The following is a 16456-nucleotide window of genomic DNA, read 5'->3' on the forward strand; positions in this document are numbered from 1 at the left end:
CGTACCATGCTGCACCTTGGTCCTCTCCTTCCAACAGCCGTTACAGTAATACCATATGTGGTCCGAGAGACATTTACGTGACACGCAGAGTGCAAAACATGGCTCCACACAAAGCTGGCAATTAGTTTAGCATTAGCTCATCATAATTAGTATAATCTCAAAGTGTTTTACACATATCATATGTGTCAATTACAATCTAAGCAAGAATTGGAATTCATGATTTGTCACCAGTACTTGGAAACGTCAATAAAACATTACATAAATAAATTATTACCACACAAACTATATTCTGATAATGATTTATTGATACAAGTGGCACCTGCCGGCAGTCAATCACGTAACCTCTGACACTCATTCATAGTCATTCAGTGTTGTTGTTTATGTAAGTAGCTAGTGGGCTAAGCTGTAGCATTAGCAATGTCTTTAAAAAAGAGACCTCTGACGTATGCATTTGTATGAAAGTGAGGAATCAGATTGACAGTGACTGAGGACCTAACCCAACCTTCTGGCCATTGAGAACCCTCAATTTGATGACTCCTGGCCGTGTGGTGCCAGGATAACAACCTCTCCCTCAACGTGGTAAAGACTAAGGAGATGATTGTGGACTACAGAAAAAGGAGGACTGAGCATGCCCCCATTCTCATCGATGGGGCTGTAGTGGAGCACGTTGAGAGCTACAAGTTCCTTGGTGTCCACATCACCAACAAACTAACATGGTCCAAGCACACCAAGACCGTCGTGAAGAGGGCATGACAAAACCTATTCCCACTCAGGCGACTGAAAACATTTGGCATGGGTCCTCAGATCCTCAAAAGATTCTACAGCTGCACCATCGAGAGCATCCTGACTGGTTGCATCACTGCCTGGTATGGCAACTGCTCGGCCTCCGACCGCAAGGCACTACATAGGGTAGTGCGTACGGCCCAGTACATCGCTGGGGCCAAGCTGCCTGCCATCCAGTACCTCTATACCAGGCGGTGTCAGATGAAGGCCCTAAAAATTGCCAAAGACTCCAGCCACCCGAGTCATAGACTGTTCCCTCTGCTACCACACGGCAAGCGGTACCAGAACGCCAAGTCTAGGTTCAAGAGGCTTCTAAACAGCTTCTACCCACAAGCCATTAGACTACTGAACATCTAATCAAATGGCTACCCGGACTATTTGCATTGTGCCCTCCCCCGCCAACCCCTCTTTTACGCTGCTGCTACTCTGTTTATCATCTATGCATTGTCACTTTAACTATACATTCATGTACATATCTCAATTAGCCCGACTAACCGGTTGTCCCCGCACATTGGCTACTCAGACTATTTGCATTATGTCCAGCCACCCGCCAACCCCCTCTTTTACGCTACTGGCACTCTATGCATAGTCACTTTAACGATACCTACATGTATGTTTTACCTAAATTAGCCCAACTAACCAGTGCCAGCGCACATGGACCCTGTACTGGTACCACCTTTATAGAGCTTCGCTACTGTTATAATCACTGTCATTTTACTGATTTATTTTGTTGTTGTATTTCTTTACTTATCAATTGTTTACCTAATATCTATTTTTTACTTAAAAATTGCACGGTTGGTTAGGGCTTGTAAGTAAGCATTTCTCTGTAAGGTCTACACCTGTGTTCGGCGCACGTGGCAAATAAACGTTGATTTGGATGATATGGTGTGAGTTTTACTGTAGACCTAGCTACATAAGCTGTATGTGTGTGAGTATATCTCTCTCTCTCTTTCTCTAGCGCCATGTGATAACTTTAATATTTTTAAATGAATTTGGTATCAGCATTTCTGGCTTCATTAAATATAGTTAATGTGATGGATTTTGGATGTCCTTGATCTTATTTATTTTCTGGAGGGCCTATACATGAGGCCAACTTTAACACCCAGTCTCATTATTTTGCGTGAATGATATATCTGAACTTTAAATAATAGACATTTGAATACAAAATCATTTTTTAGGAACTTTTTATTCTGTGGCTGCATGAAATAGCAAACATAACATGAATTCAGTGATGACATTACTTCATCTTTGTCACGGCTGTTGTTGGTGGTGGAAGAAGAGGAGGACCAAGATGCAGCGTGGTAAGTGTCCATGTTAGATTTATTCGATAAGCTGAACACTGAAACACAAAGTAAACAACCGTACAACCGAAACAGTTCTGTCTGGTAGAAACACAGAGACAGAAAACACCTACCCACAACTCAAGTGGGAAAAACAGGCTGCTTAAGTATGGTTTTCAATCAGAGACAACGATTGCCAGCTGCCTCTGATTGGGAACCATACCAGGCCAAACACATAGAAATGGAAAACATAGAACACAAAACATAGAATGCCCACCCCAACTCACGCCCTGACCAAACTAAAACAGAGACATAAAAAAGGAACTAAGGTCAGGACGTGACATTCATTGATGAAACAGTAACATCCATGCTGTAGTTAGGCGGTGAGTTGAAAATAGATTCCAAGATTCAGACTTGAGCGTATTGTTATTAATTATTATTATTATGCACACTGTAATCTATGCCCACAGTGATGTATGGCACCGCCCACCAGGTGAAATGGTGTGAAAATAGTGTGTTCCGGTAATGCCAGCCTACTAAATCCAAGAGTTTGACATGTTGGGAGGGGACCAGTAACTTAATGATCAAACTTTATCAATGTACCAGTTACAGTCATTTTTCATATGTGGGTTAACCTACTTTAAACTAGTTTCCTCTGAATATCATCCAGTTTGATGAAAAACATGATTTTCACTGTTCGGGGCCTTTAATTGTTTTTACCTGTTTTTTATTAAGCATTCAAAGAAAGCAACCCTTGTGGGTTAGCTTACAGCTGAAGCTCACCACCCTACAACTTTGCAAAGCATAAAACAACATAGACTGATTTCAAAGCTGATTGACACAAAAAAATGGTTTATTTCAAATTGCCTGCATAAGTGATTTGTGAATGAGTGACTGGTGACTGGTCTTAAAGAGACAATTGCAATTGCAAATACACTGTATTTCCGATCAACGTGATGTTATTTTAATGGACAAAAAAAAAAGCTTTTCTTTCAAAAACAAGGACATTTCTAATTGACCCCAAACCTTTCAATGGTTGTGTATATCATTGATATTGATGCCAACAACTTTAGCGGTGCCCAGTCATTCTTAGCATCCATGTTTGGTCTAAATTAAACTGTAGTCTCGGAAATACGATGATATTGCCACACAGGGCAAATATTAAGTAGGAAACAATTTTGTCAGCATTATTATGTCTTCACATTTACTTCAGACAGATGGCAATGTCATTAGCTAGTAAAGGTTGTCAAAAAAATCTAGCAACACTAATGTTAGCTAGGTAACAGTCGGTGCTCTCCCCTCACGTTCAGATAGCTAGTTAACGTTATACTACAGCTAAAGGAAATCTGGTGACATTACAATGATGACAAAAGGTTTTCCTACTAATTATTTGTCTACTTGAGAAATATCACAGTTTCCCAGTCATTATAATGCACTTTAGACTAAATATTAATCAGCGCCAATTGAGAATGCATTGAGTATAACTTTTAGTCGGCCACCAGTCCTCAAGAGGAAGCTCTAAAGAATATTGTGACAAAACAAGCAACCCATTACTATTTTTTACCTTTAAAATAACAGTAACTTTTACAGATGTTTTCAAACGAGTTTGGAATACAAAAACTTCTCATAGATATCAGTAATGGTACTTTTTTCTCACTGTGAGGAATTGGAAGACGAAAATGGGGACCGAAATTTCCTCCTTATTTCCCAGAGCTCTTTCAGAACTCTTCATAATGAAGAGATGAGCTTTTCTTCAGGAAGGGGGGCTATTTCCCATGTTCCTGTGGTGCAGCAGGAGAGAGAGCCCACAGCAGTACACCATGCTCTTCACTATCATCACTGTGTAAACCAGAGAGGCCAGACGCAGACTGCACATGGACTGGAAGGTTGCTGAGGAAGAGGGAGAAGACTGATGGGTTAATTTCAATCTCGTGCCTTCAGATTGTATTGATACCCCTTGACTTATTCCACATGTTGTTGTATTACAGCCTGAATTCAAAGAAAATATTTGTTTTCTCACCCATCTACACACAACACCCAATAATTAAAAAGTGAAAGTGTGATTTTAGAAAATGTAGCTAATTAATTGAAAATTAAATACACAAATATCTCAAATACATAAATACAATTTTATTTGTCACAAGCTTCATAAAAAAGAAAGTGTAGACTAACAGTGAAATGCTTACTTACGGGCCCTTCCCAACAATGCAGAGACAAAAAAATGTGAAATTATTGAAACATTAAAACACAAGGAATAAATACACAAGTAAAAGATAACTTGGCTATTTACACAGGGGACCAGTACTTAGTCGATGTGCAGGGGTACGAGGTAATAGAGGTAGATATGTACGGTGCATTCAGAAAGTATTCAGACCCCTTTACTTTTTCCACATTTTGTTACATTACAGCCTTATTAAAAAACTTTTTAATAAAAATAAAAAAATCTCATCAATCTACATACAATTCTCCATAATGACAAAGCAAAAACTGGTTTCTATACATTTTTGCAAATGTATTAAAAATGTCATTTGAAATATCACATTTACATAAGTATTCAGACCCTTTACTCAGTACTTTGTTGAAGCACCTTTGGCAGCGATTACAGCCTCAAGTCGTCTTGGGTATGACACTACAAGCTTGACACACCTGTATTTGCAGAGTTTCTCCCATTTTTCTCTGCAGATCCTCTCAAGCTCTGTCAGGTTGGATGGGGAGCATCGCTGCACAGCTATTATCAGGTCTCTCCAGAGATGTTCGATCGGGTTGAAGTCCGAGCTCTGGTTGGGCCACTCAAGGACATTCCTGTGTTGTCTTGGCTGTGTGCTTAGGGTCGTTGTCCTGTTGGAAGGTGAACCTTTGACCCAGTCTGAGGTCTTGAGCAGGTTTTCATCAAGGATCTCTCTGTACTTTGCTCCATTCATCTTTCCCTCAATCCTGACAAGTCTCCCAGTCCCTGCCGCTGAAAACCATCCCTACAGCATGATGCTGCCACCACCATGCTTCACCGTAGAGATGGTGCCAGGTTTCCTCCAGATTTGACACTTGGCATTCAGGCCAAAGATTTCAATATATTTTTCATCAGACCATAGAATCTTGTTTCTCATGGTCAGAGTCCTTTAGCTATTACCAGCCTTTCAAAGCATTTCATGGCTACAGATGTGAGTGCTACGAGGCGATAGTCATTCAAACAGGTTATCTTGGCATTCTTGGGAGCAGGGTCTGCTTGAAACATGTAGGTATTACAGACTGTGTCAGGGAGAGATTAAAAATGTCAGTGAAGACATTTGCCAGCTGGTCAGCGCATGTTCTGAGCTCTGGTCCAATTCACACACTTATCAAGAGAACATCCCTGCTCATCCCTACTTCCTCTGATCTGGTGGACTCACTAAACACAAATGCTTTGTTTGTAAATTTTGTCTGAGTGTGCCCCTGGCTATCCGTCAATAAAAAAAAACAAGAAAAATGTGCCGTCTGGTTTGCTTAATATAAGGAATTTAAAATTATGAATACTTATACTATTACTTTCAATACTTAAGTACATTTTAGCAATTCCATTTACTTTTGATACTTAAGTATATTTAAAACCAAATACTTTTCGACTTTTACTCAAGTAGTATTTTACTGGGTGAATTTCACTTTAACTTGAGTCATTTTCTATTAAGGGATCTTTACTTTTACTCAAGAATGACTATTTAGTACTTTGTCCACCACTGTTAAAGTGGCATTAATAAAGTGACTAGTGCTCCATTTGTTAAAGTGGCCAATAATTTCAAGTCTGTATGTAGGCAGCAGCCTCTCTGTATTAGTGAAGACTGTTTAATACTCTGATGGCCTTGATGCAACTTTTAGAGGAAGAACCACTGTGTCATACTGCGACACACCTTGCGGGCTGCTGCAGCATTCTGTGGCACTTTATCTATTTGTCAGCCATTTTTTCTGTTACTGCAAGTTATTGCTAGTTTGAGGGCATCAGAGGGCATCTTTGAGAAGCATTTGATAGTCTTCCGTATTGTCATTAACAGAGAATTGAAAACATTTTTGTAATAACATAGGATATGGGATTGATGTTAAGAAATTTAATTTGATTAATATTATGGTGTTTCTATTCAGAGAAAAACTAAAAACGAAACCCTCAGGGTTTCCGTTAGGATGGAATGGAAAATATGGAAGGAGTATGCTGTCCTTGCAAATAAGAATTTGACTTGCCTAGTTAAATAAAGGTTACAGTACACAAGAGCATAACATTTCTGCACCCTCATTTTATAATTATTGTCTTACCAACACCAAAACAGAAATTAAGTGAAAATAAAAATCTCATTAATTTACCAAGACCAGTCCCCATGCTTGCCTCAGAGCAACGTGAAATGGTGCTAAAATAGTTGAAGGCTTTTGCTTCTAACTTCAATATGTTCTTTAAATAAATAAGACCTACACCATTTTTAACAGCACATTACTAAACACGAGTGGGAGTCATTTTGCCTATGAAAGGCCTATAGGATATCTAAAAATATTTTTTTCAATGACGTGACTCTCCGCCAATAATTAAATTTAGAGGATTGGAGGACTCTAAATTATTATCTATGGGGCATTTTCCTCTAGGATCTGTGAGAATATCTTAGGGGCTTTTATATACTTCTAAATGATTTAATAATAATAATTGCATGGTTTAAAAAGTAACAGTATTTTGGAGATTTCATTTTCATTTAACCTAGAGTGAGCGAGAAAAAGGCCATTCTTCAACATGGGGTGAGACATTCTCACTAATTTGTAAATAAAGCCAGTTTGTTATTTAGATGTATTTATTTCTGGAGAAACCTAACTTGATTATTTAGCAGACATCACTTGCTTATATTCATAAAGATGATGAACGATCGACAAAGGCAATCTGTAATCTGCTGGCATTACGGCACGACATCCACATCGCTCTAATTACAGTCAGGAGTGTCACGACCTCCGCCGAAGTTGGCGCCCCTGCCTGTTCGGGCGGTGCTCGGCGGTCGTCGTCACCGTCCTACTAGCCGCTACCGATCCCTTTTTCGTTTGTCTGTTGGTTTTGTCTTATTAGTTTCACCTGTGTGTATTTTAGTTTAATTAGCTTCCCTATATGTAGTAGTTTGACCCGCCCTTGTTTTGTGCGGGATTGTTTTTTGTTACTCTGTCAGTTGTGTTTTTCATGTTTGTATTCTCCGGACTGTTTGGTCCTGTGTTTGGGATGGTCTGTTTTATGCATAAAGCAGGATTTACTGAACCCTGCTCTCTGCGCCTGATTCCAACCCACCACTCCTAGTATCCTGTGACAAGGAGACAGTTGAAGAAACTTGCGTGGACTTATGGAAAGGCTCGGTAAGTAATGGTTTATATATAGATATATATATCGACCAAATGATTTGTCTGACAAACAATGACCTTCGTGTCCTGCAGGCCCAGATCAAAGCTGGCGAGACATTCAATAATATCATCTTCACAGAAGAATCAACCGAATCAACCGAGCAATTTGCTCAAAAAGGAAGAAGAAAAAAAGGAAGACGATCAAGCACACCGAGTCCCAAGTATCCGCTCAAACTCCATGTGTGGGGGGCAATTTCTCGCCAGGGACCAGGCCCATATTTGATTTTTGATGGTAAGTTTGGCTATTTACAAAGCAAAAGGTGCATGAAATATTATAGCCTACACCTCACGGACTGTTATGTGTTCCACAATAATTCACTCTTGCCTCCTTTTTCAGGTATCATGGCTCGAGATTTCTTTGAGGAAGAAATCATCAAGAGATATGCTGGACCCTATGTCAGAGAGGTGTTTTTGGGTACACATAGTTTCTTTCAAGGTAGGATTATAGCAATATTGTGTTACGTTTAGGCCTATGTACATTTCTATTATTGTACCTAATTTTGGCTGTTAGGCGAAAAAAAATGTTTTCTCCAAATGCAGACAATTACTCAAAACACACTGCCGCCCGGGTTTGCATTACAAATGATGGCATAAACTGGGTCAAGACGCCAGCAGAGTAACTAGACCTTTATGTAGTAAAATAAAGGTTAAGTAAAAATAAATGAATAAAAAGACCTACAACACCTTCGGTTTTGGCGAGAGAAATTGACGTTACAACAATGCAACAAATACATTGATCATCTCAGCAAGGTTTTATCAGTGGTCGTGGAGCTGGGTGGAAGTGAGACTAAAATGTAGTTAATATAAACATCCGCATTTGAATGTCTTTTTTCTCGTTATTTTATTTAATTAACGAAAGCATAAAGATGTTGATGAAGAAATACTGTACGGCTGTGTAACACTTTAGAGTACTTAAGCATCGAATACATTGCAAGTTGATATGGATTTTCACAACAGTAGCCGGGTTATGAAAAGTCTATTGTCTTGCTAATAGGAACCATTTGCATGATGGGCTACACCTGCTACAGTTGTGATGGTTTCACTCTTATTCTACAATGTAGAAAATATTAAAAATATAATAATGAATAGGTGTCCAAACTTTTGACTGGTACTTGCTTAATTAATTTAAGTTTCTATTCCATGAACAATTAAAAACCCTCTGGGTTTCTGTTAGGATGTAATGGAAAATATGGCGCTGTATAACTTGACGGTCGGCTGTACAGTACTGGGCTATTTAGCTAAAGAATCTCTGTCGTGCGGACGGGAGTCCCGGGTTCAAATCTCTGACTGGCTATTACACAATTATTTAGTAAAGGTTGATTAGTCTATTGTTCAGCTAAAAGCCCATCCTGCTACGTTTGTGAAAAACTAATAATAATACTTTTCCCCCTTTCCACGTTAAAGATACATGGAAAATTAATAGTTTGTTTTGAAGTGTATGTCCTATATCTGAGAGATATAAGAAAGGTCAGGAAAATGTATAGATTTTTTTTTTTACACACATTAAAAAAATTGTTGGTCACTAAACCACTTCCATATATACTTCCTTATATATATTTTTAACTAGTACCCGGCTACCTAAAGACAAGTCTTGTGGGGTTTGTGAACGTCCTGGAGCAAAACTTGTTTACGAGAAACTCACCTTTCCATAGAGGGGTCATAGGGTAGCAGGGTAACCTAGTGGTTAGAGCGTTGGACTAGTAACCAGAAGGTTGCAAGTTCAAACCCCCGAGCTGACAAGGTACAAATCAGTTTGGGCTAGTGTGTAGCCCAAACTGTTCGGACGCTACAGATGTTTTCGTGAGAAGACCGATTTTCAGGATGTCTCATGGTCTGACAAACACAGCTGTAGCTCGTCCATTGACAGATGTAGCAGATTGAGATGCAGCCCATGCCAGAAAAATGAATATCTTTAGTTTAAACAGATATATTTTGATGGGGATTTCTCACAGGGAGCGGACATTGACTCTAGGGGGTTGCTATTTTGGCACATTTTGACCTTGCCTTGAGTAACGCAATTGCTGTGACCAGGACTGTCAAGTGAGCTGCATCACATACGCCTAAAACAACATTTCAGGACTGTGGTTGGATGCAGGACCAGTTATTGTGGGAACCGGTGGGAGTCAGACAAGAAGTCAGAGGGAGCAATATGAAAAGCATCAGGAGCATGATAAAGAAATTAGTCGCCCGCAGACCTCAAGTTCAAAGTTCATAAAATGATCAAATGAATCTCACCATTGGGTATGTAGGGTGGTGCCATCGCATTGGTTGATGGAGAGCAAACATTTTGCTTTGATGAAAAACCTACAAGTAACAAAGAACATATATTTGTGAGAAATAAGTAATTGATTGACAATGTGAGGGTTACATGCAGAGTTGGGGTCAATTCGAACTAAATGTTTTTCTCAATTTTATTCAAAGCACCCAACCCTGGTTAGATGGTGTAATTCAACCAAATATTATTGTATATCCAATCACAACATCTTTAATTATTTCTGGAGGATAATTTCATTATCACAGGTAGTTCACTAATGTCTCAATTCAATGTTTCAATTACACAGTTTTTAAATCATCTGGAAAATTACTAACACATTGCCATGTGAACTAGTAATTCAAAAACAAACAAGAAGGAAAATACCACTCAAATTGTGGAATATTTCAAACTTTGGCTACCTTTTAATGTGTCAGCTTCTTCAGGGCCCGCTTCATGCTCCACCGAACAGATGTATTTGGCGTCTGCCTTTCCCTGATACATGATGATCATACTGGTCGTCTGTCCTTCCTCCCTCTGCTCCAGCTGTTCCCTCTCTGCTTTGGGCACCTCCACGGTTCGGCCGTTTTCATCCTCCATCTTCCATGAGATCTTGACCAAGTCTGGAAACATGTCTCTAGCCAGACATAGCAGGGTGGTCTTCCCATTTGGCTCAGGTTTGAACGCCAGGTACACGGTCACTTTGGGTTTCCTGAGCTGGTTCTCATCTGATTTGCATGTGAAACAATCGAAACTCATTTTATAAGAATAAAATAAAAAAGTGAACACCTTTGTGTGTAAAAGGAAACACTTTGCACTTTCCAATCTATTGTAGTACTAAAATATCAACACACACACACACACATAAGGATAAATAGCATGGGCACAACAAAAAAGCCTTTCTAGCCATCAGAAATGAGATTTCAACAATGCCATGGTATAAAATAGAATAGTGTATTATATATCTATCAGCTCAGAAAGGTTCTTAACCCCCATCGTCAGGAGGTACGCCTGATCCAGAGTAATCAGCTCTACCACTTGACCAGACTCCAGCCCCACGCAATTAGTTTTAAATTTCTCTAATATAAAGTGTTTGCACAACATAGCATTTATTTATTTATAGGAAAATAAAGTTATTTTTCCCTATTCTAAGCCATTGCATTTGCGTCTAACAGAATATGTATGCAACATCTAAAATTAGTTTAATTTCATTCGTCAAATATAGTCAAATAAACAAATATAATATACAGTATCAAATAGAGGTCCTTACCAGTGATGATGAGTTTTGAGCCGGACCCAAACCGCAAAATCTCCTGTGTCCCAGATCCAGAATCACACTCCAAGTAAATCCTAGACAAAAACATATAATCTTTTTGTTCATTTAGACCCCCCCCACACTATTGACACAATTGCAATTTTTCTGCTGTATTTTACATGGTTATAGTCAATATAGACCATACAGTAGTAATACATTATATATAATATATAATACTATCGTTATATTCAAAAGGTATTCCAAGAAACTATTTGCGAGTCAAAAATATATTTCTCAGTGTGATTTCTCGCTGATTTGATTGGACCTCCCAATGAAGCATCAGAGAATGTGGTTAGATAGGGGAGAAATAAAGATGAGTTAAAACATCATCACCTCGGTTTGGTGTGGTTTCTAACAGCTTCTCAACCCTCTGCTTATGTCACATCCCGTGGTGACGCTAAGGTCTCTCATTGAGAAGGAACTGTAAGGTAGTTTTCTGCACAGGGAATGAACTGCAGTTGTCACTGTGGTTATCAAAGCTAGCACAGTAGTAAGTGGCTACATGATCTGTCTTTAGGGTAGGGATTGTCAGTGTGAATATGTCAGAATTTTCTGCCTTTTCTGCTTGGTAATCCTCAAAATCAGGATCCTTGGTTGATTTTCCACCACTTATATGCATGAACAGAATCCACTTCAGAGCTTCTCCGTCTTTTTGCTGATACCAGTGAATGTTACCAGTGTTGAAGCCTGTAGCTCTGCATTCAATAACACCGGATTTGCCGGAGGATTTGGTCACTGTTAACTGCTCCTGATGCAGATTCACAGCTTCTGCTGCTGCTGTAGAAAAGAGAGAACAGATGGTGTGAGTAAAGTGGATATACTGTATCTTTCAACGGAGTATTTAACATCAGCGGCACCAGACACTTCAAATACAAATGATACACTTACCGACTAAAAGGATATAGGTAAGACACAATGGACGCATGATTGTGCTGAGATATGCTGGCCTGTTATGTGGCAAGTGTGAGATGCTGTGTTCGACTAGTAAAGCTTTAGAAGGAAGTGACTCTAAAAGCAGTGAACCAAACTCAAGAAGGGACACCTAAAAAACATTGCATTTTGCCCGGTGGGCAGTGGTACACATCACAGTGGGCGTGAAATAAAGTGTGCACACCAGGCAACAACTGTGTCCAAGCTTGTGATCCAGGCCTAATTTGATTAATGTACACGATCTAACTTTGTGTCAACTTTACTTGCTAACCATCGGCAAAAGTTGAATGAAATATAAAATGTACATGCAATGGTACCTGAACATGAATTTGAATTTGGTCAACTTACATGAAATGGTACTTGCTGTACACCTATAATTAAATTATTCAGCATTGTTGGGTTATTACACCTCATTAATAAAATCAGGGAGCTATTTTCTTCACAAAAAAAGTATAGTAACAGATATGGACAATACGATTATGATATTTTTTTTTATTGTCTGTGATTTTTTTTAAAGGCATTTATCTTTCTAAAGTCACTCAAACAGTGCGAGGAGCTGTGCACTCTGAATAAATCCACTGGCTAGTTCTGCTGTCTGTAAAGAAATGGGTGGGCTGTAGGTTGATCCTGCTGCTACAATTGGATAGAGCGACTGTTCACTTGCTCTTTGTCACTTGATAATTTCACCTGTCACTTCTCGTCGCATGTTTTGCTCAGACCATTCAGATGTGCTACTGCCTACTACTACTTTGATAAATAAATTGGCGAGGACGTTTGCAAGCAAGCAATCAATGAGCATAATATCTAACAAGCGGAGCTTGTTGGAAAACAAAGATGAGAGACCAATGAGTTCTGACAGTGAAAGTAAACTCATCTGCCCGCTGCAAGTTTTGAGAAACAACAGGTACACAGTTCCTGATCTGCAGCTTCCTTGATTTATATAAGTGTGCAGGTAGACGATTAGGTGCTGCCAAGCTCTATTTAGGCATTTTTTATAATCCGATCCGACTATCTGTCATTTTAAGGATACGATTACGGATATGAGTATTCACAGAGGCTATATTTACAACTGCAATAAAAATCACCACCGGCATATATATATTTTTTAGGCCCACATTAATCATGAGAATAACCATTGTGATCTAGCATAAAGTCAGTTTGTAGCCAATATTTCAAGACAGCTAAAACGAACCTACCTAGCTAGCTAACGTTGCACCAACAAAATAGTATTGCAGTCCTACCTTTGTACTAACGATTAAAGGGATACTACAATATTATTTTTATGTCTCTATTTGTGTAACTCTCTGTGCAGTATGAAGGAAGTTAGAGGTTGTTTTGTGAGCAAATGCTAACTAAGTTAGCACAATAACTGGAAGTCTACAGGTATGCTAGCGTATGCTACTTTACCTGTAGACTCCCAGTAACTGCGCTAACGCTAATTAGCATTGGCTCGTGAAACTACCTCAAACGTCCTTAATACTACACGTAGAGATATAAAAATGGTATCCACAAGTTCATCTGACTCTTGGTAAGTAATAAAATGGTGGAATTGCCATAATCTCAAAGTATCCCTTTAATCCACAAGAAAGTGTGTCCTGGTCATCTTCAAACAAAATGTTTTAAGCAATGGATATCCAAGGTTGGGTCAGGGTCAATTCGAATTGAAGGCAGTCAATTTAGAAAGTGATTTGACGTGATTTGACTGCATCTAATTTGAATTAACAACAACCCTGATATACACAAAGAATGACTCTAGTTAGCTACATCTGTGAATTTGTTAGGCGAACAGGACAATCTTCGACGACCAGATGATTTGTTTGCATGTCCAAAAATGTAAAACTAAGTACATTTTCATATTTATGCTAGCTACCTTAATAGTGATTTGACGGTTTTGATATGTTTGACGGGCTATTGGGTGCTCTATGGCGCCGCAATAATTGTCTTAGGTGTAAGAAGAATTTGGGAAAAAGATCAGATGTGACGCATGTCCCAAATGTATCTAGTATCAGCAAAACACCTACTTGAAACCAATCAGCTACTCAAAACTACCATAAAACCTCCATTCTCTTATAATGGCCGAGCATCACAAATAAATGGAACATGCGTAGTACAACATGCTGTTGGCATGTTAGCAAGCAAGTAAGAAACCATTTTTGTTTTTCATAGAAACCATTCCAATCGAATGAGCGATCAATGTTTTTGTCAAGCGAAGACAGAAATAGAAACCTTATTTTTGTCCAGACTATATCCTCTGTTGGAAGGATATATGGTGGTTTTAATATGTTGTTAAGTGTTTTATAAAAACAATAAGGCACACCCAACAAGGCACAGGGTTTGTGGTTTGTGGCAAATATACCACGGCTAAGGGCTGTATCCAGGCACTCTGCTACACAGCTGATGCCCGCTGGACTATTCACTATTTATCTGTCAGCCCCAGCCTCAAACTCAAACACCCGTGATTGCTTTATGCCTCTCTCTAATGTCAATATGCCTAGTCTCCTGCTGTCTCGGTTAGTACTTATTGTTTTATTTCACTGTAGAGCCCCCAGTCTCACTCAACATTCCTTAGATTGCTCTTCTTTCCAGAAATAGGTCTCTCGCTGTTGGCGCTTGTTATAGACCCCCCTCAGCCCACAGGGAGCATTTGACAGTGATGAGGGTTGGTCGTTTGACCGCGGACCCATTACGGAGGCAGGCAATGAGGCAGTGATCGCTGAGATCCTGGTTGAAGACAGCAGAGGTGTAATTAGAGGGCAATTTGGTCAGGATGATATCTATGAGGGTGCCCGGGTTTACAGATTTAGGGTTGTACCTGGTAGGTTCCTTGATAATGTGTGTGAGATTGAGGGCATCTAGCTTAGATTGTAGGACGGACGGGGTGTTAAGCATATCCCAGTTTATGTCACCTAACAGCACAAACTCTGAAGATGGGTCGATGGGGTGGGGGGGAAATCAATTCACATATGGTGTCCAGGGCACAGCTGGTGGCTAAGGGGGGTTTATAACAAGTTGCAACGGTGAGAGAAAGTGGGATCCAGTATGTACACTCTGAAAATTCCTGAAATATAAACCAATCGCTCAACTACCTACTACTGTGCCTACAGAGATTCCCAAAGTGTTTAACTACAAGACACATCCTGTATCAAAACTGATGTTACCGTAGTTCGTTTGATTCTGAATTAGAGACCATGTAGCACTCTCTGCCCAACTTTCTGCTTCAAATTATATAACATCTGCAAGATATAAAAAATATGCTGGAAATATGGTGTGACTTTATTTTTATGACAGTTTACTCTTCATTAGGCAGCACCTATAAAAACATTACAGGGTGTGTGTCAGCTCGTGCTTTTTACTAGACCATTTAACTACACAAAATATGAAGACGTTTTTTGTCTAATGTTATGATACTTCTCACTATGACACAGTTATGACAGGTGTCCTAACACTTTAGCTACAGCAAACCATTTAATCCAATATGTCATAACAGCTGTCATAACAGTTTCCGAATGTATTGTATCTTGATATTCAGGTAATTTGTACTCCCCCCCATGGTGGCCATCAAATGTGATTTCTAACCACAAGAATAAGGAGTTGCTGGTCAGAGTCTATGAGACAGGTAGGCTGACTTCAGTACAGAAACAGCCTTGAGCCAACTGAATCAGAGAATGAATAGGTCATTCTCTAATTTCTCTGCTGTGACTTCCTCAACGCCAGGATCACTCATCCATTGTTTATTTTGGTGTCTCATCTCCTGTGTTCTCTCATCAGCAGTTGCCATGTACAGCATCCTCCTCAAAGTCTCTCCCTCTTTGTGAAGGTACCAGTGGAGGTAACTGCTGCAGAGGACAGTCACAAGCCATTCGATGAGAGACGTTTTGGGTGTCCGTTTTTGTCAGGCTGAATTCCTGACACAGCTCTGCAGTTTCTGACACTGTACAGAATGTGTGATGAACAAAGAAAGTAACATTGTCAGGAAGGCCAATACATAACAGATTCCATGGCCAGTATTCAGGATTATGGACGGGATTCAATCTGATTGAACTTTGTCTGCTTTGCACATTTGAAAGGAAACATTCCTGCATTCATGAAGACCTCAGTCACAGTAAAAACGACATATGTTGGAAATGATCTTTAAAAGGTGCATAAGTGACAAAGTGTGATCGGATTGAATCATGGTCTATCTCTCAGCCAGTGTTTCCCCAGGCACCTAGTAAATACAGAAAAGCAATATACAAAAACTAAATGAACTCAAATACTGAATTATAGTCATTCTTGACTGTGGCTTCTCTCAGGGAACTTTTGGATCTGACATTATCAGTAGTGCACTAAAATAAATCAAAAGTGGAACTCCACCAAGCGAATAAGTTAACCCACAAAACTTACTTCCCCACAAAAAGGAGAGAGATTAGGTACAGAAGAGCTAAAGACATGTTTCATCTAAGTCTACTTGTTTACACAATGTGCTGTTTGTCCTCAGTGCACTGTTGCACTGTTATGCAAGTGGGAGTC

The 16456-nt window shown here is 39.4% G+C and overlaps 1 gene segment (V, D, J or C); it reads right to left on the reverse strand.

The window, feature by feature from the left end:
• Positions 1 to 1972: 1972 nt before the first annotated feature.
• LOC115140642 (T-cell receptor gamma chain C region C10.5-like) lies at positions 1973 to 11072 on the reverse strand. The segment is given in 4 exon segments: positions 1973 to 3953; positions 9687 to 9755; positions 10125 to 10430; positions 10973 to 11072. Coding segments are annotated over 4 exon segments (606 nt in total).
• Between the last annotated feature and the right edge of the window lie 5384 nt (positions 11073 to 16456).

This window comes from Oncorhynchus nerka, linkage group LG13, assembly GCF_034236695.1.
Source record: "Oncorhynchus nerka isolate Pitt River linkage group LG13, Oner_Uvic_2.0, whole genome shotgun sequence".
NCBI classification, from domain to species: domain Eukaryota; kingdom Metazoa; phylum Chordata; class Actinopteri; order Salmoniformes; family Salmonidae; genus Oncorhynchus; species Oncorhynchus nerka.